At 33.1% G+C, this 17,255-nt stretch overlaps 1 protein-coding gene across 1 annotated transcript in view; it reads left to right on the top strand.

The window, feature by feature from the left end:
• Nucleotides 1–17,255, top strand: part of Ltn1 (listerin E3 ubiquitin protein ligase 1) — a 46,118-nt gene that overhangs the window by 11,076 nt on the left and 17,787 nt on the right. Inside the window, exons 7-19 of the mRNA XM_046430523.2 lie at nucleotides 2,020–2,193; nucleotides 2,753–2,943; nucleotides 3,618–3,753; nucleotides 4,609–5,424; nucleotides 5,873–5,914; nucleotides 8,596–8,785; nucleotides 9,385–9,624; nucleotides 10,427–10,580; nucleotides 11,254–11,398; nucleotides 11,755–11,941; nucleotides 14,140–14,299; nucleotides 15,186–15,290; nucleotides 16,469–16,611. Of these exons, the coding sequence (XP_046286479.1) occupies nucleotides 2,020–2,193; nucleotides 2,753–2,943; nucleotides 3,618–3,753; nucleotides 4,609–5,424; nucleotides 5,873–5,914; nucleotides 8,596–8,785; nucleotides 9,385–9,624; nucleotides 10,427–10,580; nucleotides 11,254–11,398; nucleotides 11,755–11,941; nucleotides 14,140–14,299; nucleotides 15,186–15,290; nucleotides 16,469–16,611 (2,683 nt within the window). The remainder of the gene's footprint in view (nucleotides 1–2,019; nucleotides 2,194–2,752; nucleotides 2,944–3,617; nucleotides 3,754–4,608; nucleotides 5,425–5,872; nucleotides 5,915–8,595; nucleotides 8,786–9,384; nucleotides 9,625–10,426; nucleotides 10,581–11,253; nucleotides 11,399–11,754; nucleotides 11,942–14,139; nucleotides 14,300–15,185; nucleotides 15,291–16,468; nucleotides 16,612–17,255) is intronic.

Raw genomic sequence — 17,255 nt, forward strand, 5'->3', positions numbered from 1 at the left:
CGTTCTTTTGTGTGTGTGTGTGTTTGTGTATGTGTGTGTATGTGCGTGCACACAAACATGCCTGGGGATTGAATCCAGGGAACTCTTGCCTGCTGAGTACCTGCTTTACGACCAAGCTCCACCTCAACTGTCTATTTTCACGTTTTTAATTTAGTTTGAGCCTCAGGTTCAACCTTGAATTATCATTTCTTTGTTCATGATCCCTTAAAATTGTTCATGTGTGTAGCACTCTTCTCATTTAATATATTATCTTTTCTCTTTTGTCCCTATCTCTCTCCCCTTTTCCATCTCCACTGGCTGATCCTTCTGACGTTTTTAATGTATGTATTTTGTTTGTATAGTCCATTCTCATTATTCATAGTAGTTTATATTCTGTGACAGTATGACTACTGAATTAGTGAATACTAAAGCTTTGCTTCTAAGGAAAATACAGAGTTAGGTTTCTATGAGCTTCTGGTTGCATTTTTTTTTTTTTAAACTGATCAATACAGCCTTTTCTTATGGGTTTCTAGTTAAAACACTGTGTGTATCTGATTCATTAACAGTAAACTCACAAATGGCAGCACTGAACTCATGCCTGAATGAAGCTTATCTGCTACATTTTCTCTGTAAGGCACATCACTGTTTTCTTGCCCTTAGACACAGTAGTCAGCACTTCAGCACTGTACTTGGAGGTCATTTAAAATGTGAAAATCATCAACCAAAAGCACAGAGTTTTAAAAGATACGGTAAAGCCTGAAAAGAATACGGTAAAGCCTGAAAAGAATACTTTCTATAGTTTAAGAACTAAAATAAGAAGGCAGAACATCACTTTGTTTGACCACAGCTGGGAAAGTACATTTTGCTATTTAGGTCCTTTGCATCTAAGAATGCTTTAGTATTCTTTACAGTGAATATGTCTTTGTGGCTTTTATTGTTATTATGAAATGGGCTTTCTTATTTCATTTTCTACTTTGTTTCTACTGTTATGTAGGGAGGCTGTGCTTTTATATGCTAATTTTGTATCCAGTTAACTCTTTCACTCTTCTAGACTCCAGTTAGTTCTCAAAATTGTTTGTGTAGATTTTATTGTTTTCTCTATCTTGTTATAATCCTGCAATTATAGTTATTTGGGTTTTATAGTTATTTGGGTTCTTTTTCAAATCTTTTTTTCCCTCTTATTTATTTGTATTGACTTATTTTGTATTGTTTATTTGTCCTCTTACCATGTTAAGAAGTGGTGATAGCATATTTTTCATGTTTCCAACTTCAGTGGAAATAGTTCTAGACTTTCAATGTTAAGTATGGTGTTTCCTGTAGATTTTATAAGGTTTGAGAATTTCCTTTTTTTTTTTTTTTTCTTTTTTGTTATTTTGGTACTAGGATTGAACCCAGGGGCACCTAACCACTGAGCCACATCCCTTACTCTTTTTATTTTTTGAGAAGGGTCTTAACTAAGTTGCTTAAGGCCTCACTAAGTTGCTGAGGCTGACCTCAAACTTGCAATCAGGCATGGACACTCCACTTGGCTTATTTTTTGTTCATTTGGCTGTTTTATAGGCCCCAAATGAGGATTCTGCTAAGAAAAAGGAATTGTGTTTACTTTAGTCATTGAAAATGTTTTTTTTTTTTTTTATAAAGAGAGTGAGAGTGAGAGAGAGAGAGAGAGAGAGAGAGAATTTTTTTTAATATTTATTTTTTAGTTATCGGAGGATACAACATCTTTGTTTGTATGTGGTGCTGAGGATTGAACCCGGGCCTCAGGCATGCCAGGCGAGCGCGCTACCACTTGAGCCACATCCCCAGCCCCCATTGAAAATGTTAAATTAAATCTTTCTGCCTTTACTTTGCCTTTATAATTCCTGATGTCTTTTTAGCCATTTGATATTCTTAAGTAGATTTTAAAAAGTATTTTTATAGCTATTTAGTTTTATCAGTGGCAGTGTTTATGTGAATATTCTTATCTGCTACTACCATAAATAAATCTTATCAAACTTTACTAGGTTTTAATTTAATTCACCTTTCTATTGCTTCTTTTAGATCCGCTCAGCATATTTTGAGTTAGTGTCTGCTTTGTGCCAACGCATTCCACATTTAATGAAAGATGAAGCTTCCAAAGTGAGCCCATCTGTTCTACTTAGCATTGATGACAGTGACCCAGTTGTTTGTCCAGCACTCTGGGAGGCTGTACTCTATACACTTACAACTGTTGAGGTATGTAAGAGAGGCACATTTATGCTTTGGGGGAACACTTTTCTTTCTAGTTGTATTTTAGAAATCTTAGATACAATATGAGAGAGATACCATCAGATAATAATATCTAAGACTTACTGGAAAAATGCCTCTTGGAAATAAATACTTAATCTAAATTTAGTACAAATATTCAAGTGACTATAAAAATGGTGTAGAGATTTTTATTTTACTTTGTGTTTGGCCAATATTAATTATTTTTTGAATCTATGTTTCAGTATAGTCAGCATGCCTGAATCTTATATAAGATAAAATATAATTTGTCTCTTTAAGAGACCAGCTTTTATGAAAATACTTTAAATTAAATAATTATTCCTGATTAATATTGTCCTGTAAGCATACGGAATATGTGATTTTATATGTAGTATATTTATAATTTTAGATTTTTGTTTTAATGATGGTGAGATTTTAGTCTTTTTTAGGTAAAATATTTGATTTTTATTTTTGAGAGTCTATATGTCTATGTCTCAATTGAAAAGTGTTTATGATCTCTCATTATTATTATAATCTTTTCTTTGGTTAGGACTGTTGGCTTCATGTAAATGCAAAAAAAAGTGTGTTTCCAAAGTTGTCGACTGTGGTTCGTGATGGTGGTCGGGGCCTAGCTACAGTCATATATCCGTATCTTCTGCCATTTATCAGCAAATTGCCTCAGTCCATTACAGATCCAAAGTTGGATTTCTTCAAAAATTTCCTCACCTCTCTAGTAGCAGGGTAAAGAATTTAAATTCTATGTTTTTAAAAGCAAAGGACATTTTCTTGTTTATATTCTTATTTGAATTTCTCCAAATTGTTTTGCTGTTCATTAAATACTGTTAAACTTTTTGGAAAAATACAATTGGAGTTATTGTTATTATTATTATTTTTTACTGAAATGAGGGTTTCATTGTGAGTAGTAGTCCAGGCTGGGCTTGAACTCCTGAACTCAAGGGTCCCTTCTGCCTCAGCCTCCTAAGTGGCTGGGATTAAAACACCTGAGAGTATACTCAGCTCAGTATTGTTCCTCCACACCCCACCATACTACTAAACCCATGGTGTCATGCATGCTAGGCAACCACGCTGTCATTGAGCTATACCTCCAGCCCAGACTTCTTTTTTGGGGTACTCTCAAGGCTTCTTATTAGTACCTAGCAAAAAGCTAGGTAAATATGGTGAAATTCCTAGAAGAAATAGTCCATTTTTCAAATGTTATATTATTCTAATATTGATAACAAATGCCTTAATGCAGAAAATGAACCAGTTTTTCACTGATAAATTTTATAGTTGTTTATTAATACTTGAAAAATCTTTTCACTTAGTAAAAGATATACAGTTATGGTTCAAATTTCTATTTCTTCTTATGTTCTTATTCATGAAAGAGTAATCTATAGTTATTTATTATTTCTTAGGCTGGCAACAGAGAGAATTAGAACCAGCTTTTCAGAGTGTTCAGCAGTAGTGTCTGCTTTTTTTGAATGCTTACGTTTTATAATGCAACAAAACTTAGGCGAGGAAGAGATTGAACAGATGCTCGTCAATGATCAGGTACTTAACATGAAAATCATCAATGCTTTGTACAAATATAATAAAGACATAAGCTCATTGTGTCTTGTTGCCATTTTCAGTAGTTAGCCTTCCATATATAGATTTTATTTAAATAATGTGTATGTTCGACCAAGTAAGTAAAAATTCTATTTTGTTAGTTTCTAGTGTAATATAATATCAAATGACTATGCATTAGGCTGATTAAATACTCCAAGTTCTGGATTTAAAATCCTGTTTGAGATATATACAGTGCAAAATTTTCTGAATTTGAAAGATGCTGTTTGTTATCTTTTGTTATTAAGTTTAAATTGTATAATATCATCTTGTTACTTTTAAAATACTCAAATACATTTATACTTTTGTGAGCAGTTGGGCTTGGCTTTTAAATCTAGTGATGAAAGCAGGTTCCACAGTATGGTCCCTACAATAAGAAATTAATGAAATTACAGAAGACTAGATCTTAGTTGTTGTTGTCTTAGATAGGTAACTTCTCTTACCTTTGAAATTTATTAAGAAGAAGTTATGAATTCTTTAGGCCTCATCTTTTACTTGTAGTCTCATATCTAGATGTTCCTGTAAAAGAAAGAAAAGCAAAAATTACCTGAAAAAGTCATGAAGATGCAAAGAAAACTGGATTATAAATCATGGTTAATCATAGCACAAAAATAAATAATTTCAGGTGGAATATGGTAGAATCATTAAGCTTTTTGTATGATAGAAAAATGATCTTTTTTTCACAGTTCTGAGGAAAAATTGTTTTTTGGTTATTAAATATGAAATTTTATAGTCATAAATTTGTTTAAAATTTATTTTTCTTGAAAACTGAATGTTTATATATTTTACTTTCTCTTTCAGTTGATCCCTTTTATTGATACAGTTCTCAAAGATCCAGGATTGCAACATGGTCAATTATTTAACCATTTAGCAGAAACTTTAAGTTCCTGGGAAGCTAAAGCAGACATAGAAAAAGATGATAAAATGGTGCAAAACTTGGAGAATGTACTGTTCAATTTCTGGGAAAAACTATCAGAGATCTGTGTCGAGAAAATCAATGAGCCAGAGGCTGATGTTAAATCTGTTTTGGGTGTATCTAACCTGTTAGAGGTCCTTCAGAAGCCAAAGAGCTCCTTGAAATCAAATAAAAAAAAAAATGGTAAGGTTAGATTTGCTGATCAGACATCTGAAGGTAATAAAGAGATTGAAAAATATGTATCTTCAGAAGGAGAGAACAGTGAAGCCTCTGAATTACCAACTGAATCTGAATCTTTTCTCACTAATAATTCTTCAGACATTATGTCTCCTCTAAGGAAAAAACCTTTGGAAGACTTGGTCTGTAAACTTGCAGAGATGAGTATTAATTATGTTAATGAACAAAAGTCAGAGCAACATTTAAGGTTTCTGTCTACTCTTCTTGACTCCTTCTCTTCAAGCCAAGTATTTAAAATGCTCCTTGGTGATGAAAAAGAGAGTATTGTCAAAGGCAAACCTCTTGAAATAACCAAACTTGCACAAAAAAATCCTGCAGTGCAATTTTTATATCGTAAACTAATAGGTTGGCTAAATGAAGATCAAAGGAAAGATGCTGGTTTCCTGGTGGACATTTTGTATAGTGCCCTCTGTTGCTGTGACAGTGACGTAGAAAGAAAAGATGTCTTGGATGATCTAACCAAGGTATTACTTTTGTATATCTTTCTAAGTTATTGTAATAATAAATGAGAGTAAGAAGTTTTCTTGGGATTGTTTTTGCTTTATTTCTTGCCTATGAATGTCAGTGTAAAAACAAGCAATATGGGCTGGGGATATAGCTCAGTTGGTAGAGTGCTTGCCTCTCATGCACAAAGCCCTGGATTCAATTTCCAGCACCTCATACACCCCAAAACAAAAGAAAACAAAATAACCCAATGTATTTTTGATTGGGAAGTATCTGAGGCTTCTGGGCAGGTTCAGCAAAACAAAATGACAAAAAGTTAGGAATAAAAGGGTGAGTTCTTTCAGTCCATAATTTTTAAAATCGGACGAAATGTTTTAGTTTTGGATTGGTTACACGGAGATTTCATTACTTTAAAAAGTTTTGCTGTTCATTTTAGCATATTGTTTCTAACTCCTTTTCTTCTTTCAGGAGGACCTGGAATGGAATTCTCTTCATCAGGTTATTCAAAAGGTATCTTGGGCTTTTTTCTTTCTTTTTTGTATTTGTAGGTATAGAAAAGTCAAAGCCACAGTTATATTCACACACTGAATATGGCCAGGTAATCGGGTATCTGTGTTAGAGAACTTCCTTACTATTGTAACTTCCTTACCTTAATTTGAGAAGACATTTAGTTTTGCCTTTTTGTACAGTTATTCTTCTGGTTAGGCATATCAGGGAAAAACAAACAATTTCTGGGAAAGCCAGTGTTTCTTTCCTAACAAGCAATGCAGGGAGAATTAAACATTTTATTATCTTTTAATTAAGTATGCAAGTTGCTACTCTTATCCTAGGTACTTTATCTTTTGTAGAAGTGAATTGAGTGGTTGTACCTTTGCTAGAACAGTTCAGAAAATTAAATTTTCCCTACTCTGGAATACTGTGAAGGCAAATTAAAATATTCCAGCTTTTGTGTGACATGTAACTTGACTTAATAGGAATATTAATGGTGAAAATAAAGAACACACAACTTAGAATTTTAAAAAATGGCTTAAGTATTCCTTTCTAATGAAGATATGTTATAATGTTTTTCCAACTAGAATGACTAGCCATCTAAAATTCTTCCTCCTTTTAAAGCATTTGTTGCTTTTTTGTTTTACAAGTTTTTTTTTTTTCTATTTTTAAAGTTAATATAAAGTTTATCGTCCTTTCTTCCTTCCTTCCTTCCTTCCTGGGAAGGAAGGGAATTGACTCAGGGCCTTATGCATGCTAACATTGATTTATATATATCCTAACTCTGTTCCAACCATTTCTTAATATACGGTTCAGTGGTGATAAGTATATTCACATTGTTGTGCAACCAGTCCTTAGAACTTTTTTGTATTGTAAGACCCATACTTGGTGTATATTAAACAATAAGTTCCCATTTTCCCCAGTAGTTTACTTTTACAAAACATACAAAATTTTACATTTCTTATTATTCAATGAACGTATAACTTACCAGGCACACTATTAATTTACTCAGTGCCTCCTTTCCCATAGCCAAGCTACATGAAATGCCAAATTATCACACGGCTGCTTGATAAGCCTAGAATTTCAGCTGAGGGAGTCAATAATTAGAATGATGAGTACTGTTTTGGCAGTACTGGGTATTGGACCCAAGGCCTCAGGCTTGCTAGGTAAGCACTCTACCACTGAGCTACATCCTCAGCAGGGGTCAATAATTAGATAAACATAGACTGATAACTCCTACCAGGTAGTCCTAGTATTCAGACCTTTTTAGAAGAATATCTGCTTCCAGCATACTGTTTGGAAGTTCCTAGCTAGTATTTGCCTCCTGTGTTTCTATGACTCATTAGCCTTGCATCTCCTTACAGCTGCCTGGATTTTTACATTAAACATGTCAGTGCATAAGATGTTGAACTTTATGACTTGCTAACTTGAGAGACATTTTACTCAGAAGTTTTTTTTTTTTTTTTTTACTACAAGAATTCTATAGAATAGGTTGGATTATTTGGTAAATTAATTTAGGAAAGCCAGTATTATAGCCATTTAAATGCTAAATATTTTTAAATGATTTATAGAACCTGTTTCTTTAGGTAGAGTTATAAAATCAGTTTATTTAAAAATGAACAAAAAAAAAAACAAAACTGAAATTTGGAATCATAAAAGGACCTTTGGGTTTCTGTAGGTTAATCTTTCTAGTTTTCAAATTAGTAGATAGGCCCAGGATGGTTAAGAGATTTGTCCAAGGTCATAAGGCTAGTTTAATGGTAAAGCTTGGACTAAAATATAAGCTCTGATTACTTATAATTTTTAAATAAAAGGATAAGCAGTTTATCAGGCACTACCCAATCCGCACTTGGATTTTTTTTTTCCAGATTGCTTTGAAATGAACCAAGTTGCAAATTCCTTTCTTCTCAGCCCATAAAGCAAAAGAAGCTCTGGGAACATGGATCAGCATGCTTTTGGGGGTGGATTTACAAGTTTTTTTCCTTACTTCTCCACCCAATGCAAATAAATAAGTTGCTGTCAGATACCTATCCCCAGTAATTCTGTTTCATAGAATTTGGGGAAATAAGTCCATTTGTTCATATTGAAGTAATTTACCATTATAATACATTAATTGTTCTTTAATTTTAGCAAAATTAATGAACAAAATGTCATATCTATAGAACATTTATAAATCTTATCTTCAAAGTTCATCCATTCATTATTCGTTGAACATAACTGCAGTGTTGATAGCAGGTATCAAAGAAGTTTAAGACAGTCTCTGCTCTCAAGGAACTTACAATCTCATTGGAAAGACAAGACATACACAGATGAAACATTTAAGTAATAATACAATCCAGTAAGTGCTTTAGAAATTCAGAGAAAAGCAGTGATCTTTGTGGGCTAGAGTGGATGGGGGAAGATGTCATAAAGCAGGTGGGATTTAAACTGATTTTCAAAGAGTGGATGGGGTTTTGATAAAGAAGAGGGGTAATATTTATGGTTGGGAGGATAAACATTGTAACACATGGAAGTGTACATGAACCAGAGGTAGTGGGGAACAGGGTATATACCAATCTTTCTTGAACACTAGGATGAGGAGGAGTGGGGGATAAAGTTACGGCCATCATGATGAAGGGTGGTGATAATGGTACAGATAATAATTTAGAAATTTGTACTTTTTGATCTTGCTTCTAATCTTTGCTTTAATTTTATGGTTTTAGGCATGTTCTAGTTCAGATAAACATGCTTTAGTAACTTCTTGGCTAAAAGGCAATATCCTTGGAGAGAAACTGGTTGCCTTGGCAGATGGTCTTTGTAATAAGAACTTGGAACCCACCTTGTCTTCAGATTCTCACTTCTCGGAAGAATGGACTCTTCTAAGCTTGGTATTATCCCAACATGTTAAAAATGGTAGGGAAAATATGTTTTTTGTTCTCTAGCAGGAGATAATAATTTTTTTCACCTTTTGAGGGGATTCCTTGCTCAGATTGCAAATTATTGGTTCAGATTAATGAGACTTATTCAAATATCTTGATTTTTTTTTTTTTTAAAGTACACTAAATGTTTATTCATCTTCATAGTGTGACTCCAAAGGTATTTAGTATTTTCTATTCAAAATGTTTTGGATATGGCAAAGCTACTCTTAATTTTGTAAACTATTGCAATTTTTTTAACTTAATTTAAAACTGCTTTATCTTTGGACTTTTATGTGTCAGGACAGATTGATTTGTTAATGTAATCTTTTATGTAATACATGAGCACCTTAAAAGACCCACATAAAGGGCTGGGGTTGTGGCTCAGTTTTTAGAGCACTTGCTTAGCATGTATGAGGCACTGGGTTCGATTCTCAGCACCACATAAAAAATAAACAAAATAAAGGATTGTGTCCATCTATAACTAATAAAAATATTTTTTAAAAATTCACATAAAAAAGCTAATTCAAGGTAAGATATTTTAAAATACACTGTTAATATTTTTTATTTTTTGTTTGGACTTTTTTTTTTTTCTAGATTACTTGATTGGAGAAGTATATGTTGGAAGAATTATTGATAAACTTCATGAAACTCTATACAAAACAAAGACATTGTCAGAAGCTGAAAATAGTGATTCATCAGTGTCTTTTATCTGTGATGTGGCGTATAACTATTTCAGCTCAGCAAAAGGATGCTTGCTAATGCCATCATCTGAAGATTTATTATTAACTCTCTTTCAGTTATGTGCTGAGAGCAAAGAAAAAACACATTTGCCAGGTAATAGCCTACTGCTCAAATATTTTGTTGGGAATCTCCGGCTCTGACCTTCATAGTGAGTGTAAGTGCCCAGGCTTTATTAATTGAATCATAACGTGTTTGAAAGTTTAAAGCATTATAAGTAAATATCTACAATCTTGTATAAATCAGTTTTAGAAACCAAATTAAAGATTAGGTGTTACTTGATCAAAGAAATAGTTTTGGAAGGGGGTATAATAGATAATTTAGAATCTTAGCCTCTCTACTTAGTAGCTCTGGCAGTTTGCTTAATTTCTTGATGCCTCAGTTTCCTCATTCATAAGAAGAGGGAAATACTATTTCTTTGTTATTGTAAGAAACATTCTGTCTTGGTGCATATCAAAATGAAGTTGAGATTATGTGAGATCATTGCAAAACTTTTTCTTGCCCTATGTGTCAACTCCCATTTATTTATCAAAGGGATATAAAAAATGATATGATAGAGAACCCTTCTTCCCCAGCCCCTACTTTAATACTAACTTGTCTGTTTGGAAATAGTGATCTCCTTATTGTATCTCCAAAAGGAAAACTTCTTTAGTAAAGAAGTTCAGAGCAGTAAATGACTTAACTTATAAAATCTTACCATTTTACATTTATATGATACAGGCTAGCTTGTAGTGTTGCATGTGTACAGCACAGTTAATTTTTAGCAATTGAATTTTTATTTTATTTTTAAAATGATATCTTAAATATCACAGATCTGCAATGAGTTCTTTAAGACATTTTGTATTGATGAGATTTAATTCAGTGAGATTATAAATTCCTATTAACATCTTAATTTTAGATTTTCTAATCTGTAAACTGAAAAATACTTGGCTCTCTGGTGTAAATTTATTGGTTCATCAAACTGGCAGTACACATAAACAGAGTACCTTCCTACATTCGTCTGCTCTGTGGCTGAAGACACAAGCTCAGTCTTCATCTTTGGATAACACAAGGTAAATTTTTTGTAGACAATTGCACAGTGTCTCTTTTATACCAAACCATTGTCCTTAAATAAGATTCCATGATTAGTGTGAGTGCCTATGAAAAATAACTTATAGGACTCTAAGAGATGATGCAAATATACACATTTTTTTCCAAAACAATTTTTTTAAATGATCTTCCATTAAACTTTCAATTAATTGAAGAATGATTTGTTTTATCTGCTGGACTGCTAATTTGTGGTCAGTGATATGGTGTTATTACTATCCTGTGTTGAAGGCTGGTGTAGATTTTTTAAGTGTAATCTCTCATGACATGTGTATTCATTGTTCTTGGTTGTTTTATTGAATTACAAATATATTTCACATATCATACCTAAATACATATAATAAGAATGGAAACAGTGCCTATAGAGGTTTTTGGGGTTGGATCAAAGAATTGTGCTCTTTTCATGAAATAAGGTAGTTGTATTTCAGAAATATCGGATCTGAAATTGGTCTAGTCCCCTTCATTATGAAATAGAAGCAGCTCTCTATTTTGTTTGACTGTATGTCTACAGGGAAGAGGGCGTCATTTACTGCTATTTCTATTTTTGTCTTTTTTCTTTCAAGTATGCTATTATCTATTAGAGTATTAAAGCTGGTCATAGCATAATTACAACAGTTAAATTCTTTACATTATTTTCAGTCTGCAGGTCCTCTTGTCTGCTGTTGATGATTTGTTAAATACACTTCTAGAGAGTGAAGGTACTTATCTTTTGGGAGTTTATATTGGAAGTGTAATGCCAAACAACAGTGAGTGGGAAGAGATGAGACAGTCTCTTCCTATTCAGGTATGTTTGAGATTGGAGAGTGCATATCACATTCTTAAGTTTGGATTTCATACAGACTTGAATATTTTATTTTGTTCTGGGGAAAGAAAAAAATGAGTATCTTGTTTTGCCTTTGACATTGTCAGAGCTGGGTGTAAAGGTGAATGAGACTTGGTTTTGTCCTTAGAAATCTTGAAGAAATATACATGTTGATAATTTCCCGTAATAAAAACCAAACTTCCATGTTTTTGAGGTTTTATTAATAAACTATACATTCTAATAACCTCAGCTGTTTCCTGCATGAATTACATAGATAGTAAATAATTTAGAATGTTAATGATTTTTGTATATAATTGTATGTATTTTTTTTTTCACAGTGGTTATACAGACCGCTTTTAGAGGGAAGACTGAGTTTAAATTATGAGTGTTTTAAAACAGATTTTAAGGAACAAGATACAAAAACACTTCCCAGCCATTTGTGTACTTCAGCATTATTAAGCAAGATGATCTTTGTTGCACTAAAGAAGAAAATAGTCCTAGAAAATAATGTGCTTGAGAAAATAAGTAAGTAATATGAGAATTCAGATATAATGCACAAATAAATATAATTTTAAAATAATATTTACATAGTAACTTAAATATATAAGAATCTTTAGCTTTCTATTAATTATTTTAGTGATAGGAAGCTTGCAGTTACTTAAGTGATGTTAAATTGCAAATTGGATTCATATATACTGAAATCTTGCTATAATTTGTTAGCTGTACATCAAAATTTGGTATAAAATCAGTTATCAAGTTGGTATGACATAGGGAGAAGGAGAACCTGGGGCACATGCCCTAAGGAGAGTGGTTGTGAAACTTTGGTATGTTTTTATCAAACATTCTGAATTTTCCCTTGATTTTTGAACTTCTGTATTTTTTTTTTTTTTTTTTTTTTGCACTGGGTACTTGAACTAGGGGCATTTAACCACTGTGCTATACCACAGCCCTTTTAATTTTTTTATTTGGGATAGGGTAGTATTTCATTAAGTTGTTGAGGTTGGCCTCAAACTAGTGATATTCCTGCTTCAGCTTCCCAAGCAGCTAGGATTATAGGTGTGTGCCACAGCATCCAGCTGAACTTCTCTGTAACTTTAAATTTGAGCCCTAATTATTTTTCTGACAAGTGGAGGTTGAAATGTTGAATTTCAAAAGGACTTAGAACCTCAGGAAATTTCCTCATTCGGAGACCTGGATTAGATGGAAGATAGCCTGCTTTCTCCTTAAGACTGTATTCTTTGCTTACCCCATGGGCATCTGTCTTTTGAGATTACTCCCTGACTTTGTTCTCCCTTGAATGTCTATCTGCTTTCCTAAATAAACCTGTTTATGTGTTTTGGCGGGGAGGGGAAGAACAACTGTGATTAATGGTGTGGCTTATACAGATGGTACTAAAGGTAGAGGATTTGCACTGTGTCAGTCTTCTTGTAATCTCTCAGCTCTAACACAGTTACTAATAGAAGAGAATATATGCTCTGTGGAAGTTAGCCAGCTGCACATTTCATTGAGGACAGGGGGAGGCAAATCCACAGTTTACAGTTTTGCTCAGAATTAATCTGTCCAAACAAAAGTGGAAATTAGAGGAATAATTCATTTTTATTAATTGTGCTGCTAATTCTTTTTTAAAAATTTTTTTTATTTGTTGCTGGACCTTTATTTTTATTTATGAGGTGTTAAGAATCAAATCCAGGGCTGGGGATGTGGCTCAAGCGGTAACGTGCTCGCCTGGCATGTCCAAGGCCCTGGGTTCGATCCTCAGCACCACATACAAATAAAGATGTTGTGTCCACTGAAAACTAAAAAATAAACATTAAATTCTCTCTCTCTCTCTCTTAAAAAAAAAAGGAATCAAACCCAGTACCTCACACATGCAAGGCAAGTGCTGTACCACTGAGCCACAACCGCAGCCCCCATGCTACTAATTCTTATCAACCCTATCACTTGATTTCTAAAATTTTTGTTATTTTTATTTTTTTTAACTTTTTTTAGTCATACATGACAAGAGAATGTATTTTGATATATAATACATACATGGAATGTACATACATATTTTGACTTGATAAGAGTTACATAGCTTGTGAAGGTCTTTTCTGAACTAGGTCTCAAGGCTTCTGATTCCACAATCTGTATGTGGTTTTAGAAAAGGGAGCTGTGATTTTTATGTATTATAAACCTATGAATGCCAGGTTTTGTGATAGACACTTGATCATTTAATTCTCACAACAGTCCTGTGAGATAAGTTGTAGTGTCCTCAGGGTTAACTATGTATATACAGTTGAGGTGGACATAGAATTGAATCCAGACCAGACTACTCTGTTACTTGGGCTCATGGTGGTGTTTTTTTAACCCGCTTCTCCTGTCATATTTTTAACCAATCCAAAAAAGCATCAAGAAAGATTTGAAGAGGAATGGCCTTTTGTTTTGAGACTGAGTTTCCTAGTTTTTTTTTCCAAGTTTCCTAATCTCAATCCTCTTCTAAGCCTCTTAAGTGGCTCAGACTAGGGCACAGGCTGCCCCATACCTGGCAAGGGTGATACTTTGTCAGACAACTCTTCTCAGTTTTCATTATCCTTGTACATCTCAAATCAGATTTGAAACTCATTTTATAGATGTTTTGAGGTAAGTGGGCATAGCAGTGTTAGAAAATGAGGCATCGAAGTGAAAATGATTGAAGAGTTTAGTCACATGTACACTTGATAATTCAGTCCTGTCCATTCTGTTAGTTGCAGAACTGCTCTATTCACTTCAGTGGTGTGAAGAGCTAGACAATCCACCTATTTTTGTGACTGGATTTTGTGAAATGCTTCAAAAAATGGATATTACATTTGATAACTTTCGTGTGCTTGGTAATACTGCTGGCCTTCTACAGCTTCTGTTTAATAGGTAAGAATCCTTTTCAATTTCTATTTTTTAAATGACTGTTTTAGTTGTGTATGATTTTGTCTTCTCTAAGGGATAAGCCCATTTCATGCTAATGTTTTGGAGGTTTGATTGAAATAATCCATATTCATGATAAATACTTAATGGATATTATTGAATATTTTGGGGGGGGATATTTGGTCTTGGCTTGTATATTCAGGGAGCAGATGTTGATGAAAGAAATAGAGCCCTATAGAAAATTTTAATTTGTTATGTGTGATCCGTCCTGCCTCTACTTTCAGATTCAATCTTTATTACATGTTCTGGGTATGTTTTAATGTTGCAATCACAACATGAAGTTAAGGAAAGTACATAATGAAAACAGTCATTGTGGATCTTATGGTAGTTAGGTATTTGATTTTTTGAAAAGAGTTTTTGTTTAAGAGGTTATCAGTTGTTTATAATAGTCTGAGCATGTTTTATAGTGGCAGAGGACCCTGACTTCCTCTCCAACCCCAACCCACAAATTTGACACTCACAACTTTCCTCAGTGGGTATTAGTGCTTGTTGGGTTTTCACCCTAATCCAGACTAACTATCCTCTGGGAGATATCCTTTTCTCAGCTATAGTCTCTGGTTTTCAAGCTCATCACCTTTGTTGGGATTTGAGGGACTTTGGAATTGACTTGGAATGAGAGCTCAGTCTCAGTTGTGGAAGGAGTATTAAAAGCCTAAATTCCCAGTCCTTTGGGTAATTATGATACTTGCTTGGATGTGAAGTTTTGGGTGAATCGATGCCTTCACAAAGTGATTTATTTTAATTCTGTAAAAGTAGTCTAGATAGCCAATGTTTAAAACTCTTTTAAGAATACTTCCCAAATGCAATGTAATTTTTTTTCTTCCTTGTTTAGATCCAGGGAAAATGGCACACTCTGGTCTCTCATTATTGCTAAGTTGATCCTTTCCCGAAGTATTTCATCTGATGAAGTAAAGCCACATTATAAAAGAAAAGAAAGGTATTCTTATTTAAAAGTTTTTACTTTGTAATTTGTTATAATTGCTTACCTGGCAATCTCCAATTGATGAATAATGTTTAATGAATCTGAAAAACAAGGTTTAGGAAATGAGGAAATTAAAGAATGAAAAGTAAAACTTTAAAGCAACTCATGTTCTATATTCCCCCCAAATCTTTTTCTGTTCCCAACACACTTCTTTCATCATTTTATTCACTATGTGAAAATGGTTTATTTCTCTTCTCTTAAATAAAGATTATCCTATGAAATATGTTCTAGAAATGCAATAAATTTGTTACAGAAGTAGATTGTGGGGTTGGATATACTAGTGTAGCACTCAGCATTCACATTATTACTTCAACTTTATCATCAGCTGAGATTCACAAACATTTTGAATTGAGTGATTCACCAAGAAGAATTTTTAAATGATATGTATATATTCTGGCATAGTAAAAGTCTGAACTAAATTTTGATTTTTATAGATCTTACCTAAAATTTGTTTTAGAACTTTTTATTTGGGATAAGTAGATGTGCTAACATTGTAAAAATAACTCAAAGAATAAAAATGACACAAAGAATAAGAAATTACATTGAGGGCTGGGGATGTGGCTCAAATGATAGCGCGCTTGCCTAGCATGCGTGAGGCACTGGCTTCAATTCTTGGCACCACATAAAAATAAAATAAAGATATTGTGTCCACCTAAAACTAAAAAATAAATATTAAAAAAAGAAATAATATTGATAGTGTATTCATATATATGTATATGTAGTATATATATCTGTATATATACATATTTATAATTATGTGTGAATGTTTGTACATTTTTATTTTTATTTTTTGCAGTGCTAGAAATTGACTTAGGGCCTCATTCTTACTAGGCAAGGGTACTGAACCATTGCGCTATACCCCAGACCGTTGGTATATTTTTTAAAAAGTCATACATAGGGGACAAATTATGTTCATCTAAAAAAATTAAGACTATATAGAAAAGAGGAGCAGTAAAACAAAACAAAACAAAACCAAGTACAATTTCATCATCTAGAATCAGCAGTTGTCAGTCTCATTATAGTCAAGTATTTATATAGTGGAATTATTAGTTCTTTGGAATAGTTTGAATAAGAATTTTATGAAATAACTGTACATGTAGAATAAATGTGATTCATATTTTTTCTTTAAACAGTTTCTTTCCACTAACAGAAGGCAATTTGCATACCATTCAAAGTCTCTGTCCATTTTTGTCAAAAGAAGAAAAGAAAGAATTCAGTGCTCAATGTATACCTGCTCTTTTGGGTTGGACTAAGGAGGACCTTTGCAGTACTGATGGTTAGTTGCCTGACAGTTAATATTTCATTATCTTAATAATTACTTGAGATGAAAGAAGTATTTTTTTTAATATGTAAAAGTAAATGTAGCAAAGCGATAAATTGAATTACCGATGTTTTGTTCCTATTTTATGCTTCTGTTATATAACAAGTTGATAAGACATTAGGATGACCGTGCCTGAAGACTGGATTTTATCATGTTGTAGTTAAGGAATACTATGTCCTTAAGGAAAGATTTACCCTCAAAAAAATAGTCATGTGATCATTTCTTTTGCATCTATAGCTTTTTAAAGCCATGCCTCATTTTTCCTGGTTCAGCCAGTGATTGAACATGTAAAGGCTTTTGCAGTATTTGAAACTTTTTTTGAATTCTCTGCACTCTTAGTTTATTAGTTTATTTATTTGTTAACTTAATAAATGCAAAAATCTTCTGTATTGAAGTCTATTGTAGAGAAGACAGACATAAGTAAAGTTCCATCATGTTATAAATGATGTAGCAAAACAACAGTATGGAAATGGTAGAAAGGAAAGAGTTTCCATTTTGCTTTGAGGGTATCAATGGAGATTTACAAACACAAGTATTTCAACTAGGTGTTGGAGGATAAAGCACCTTTACATAGTGGGACATAGTTGGGAAAGAGCATT

This window comes from Marmota monax, unplaced genomic scaffold (assembly GCF_021218885.2).
Source record: "Marmota monax isolate L192 unplaced genomic scaffold, Marmota_monax_Labrador192_F-V1.1 WCK01_AAM20220418_F8-fsc00016, whole genome shotgun sequence".
In the NCBI taxonomy this organism is placed as follows: domain Eukaryota; kingdom Metazoa; phylum Chordata; class Mammalia; order Rodentia; family Sciuridae; genus Marmota; species Marmota monax.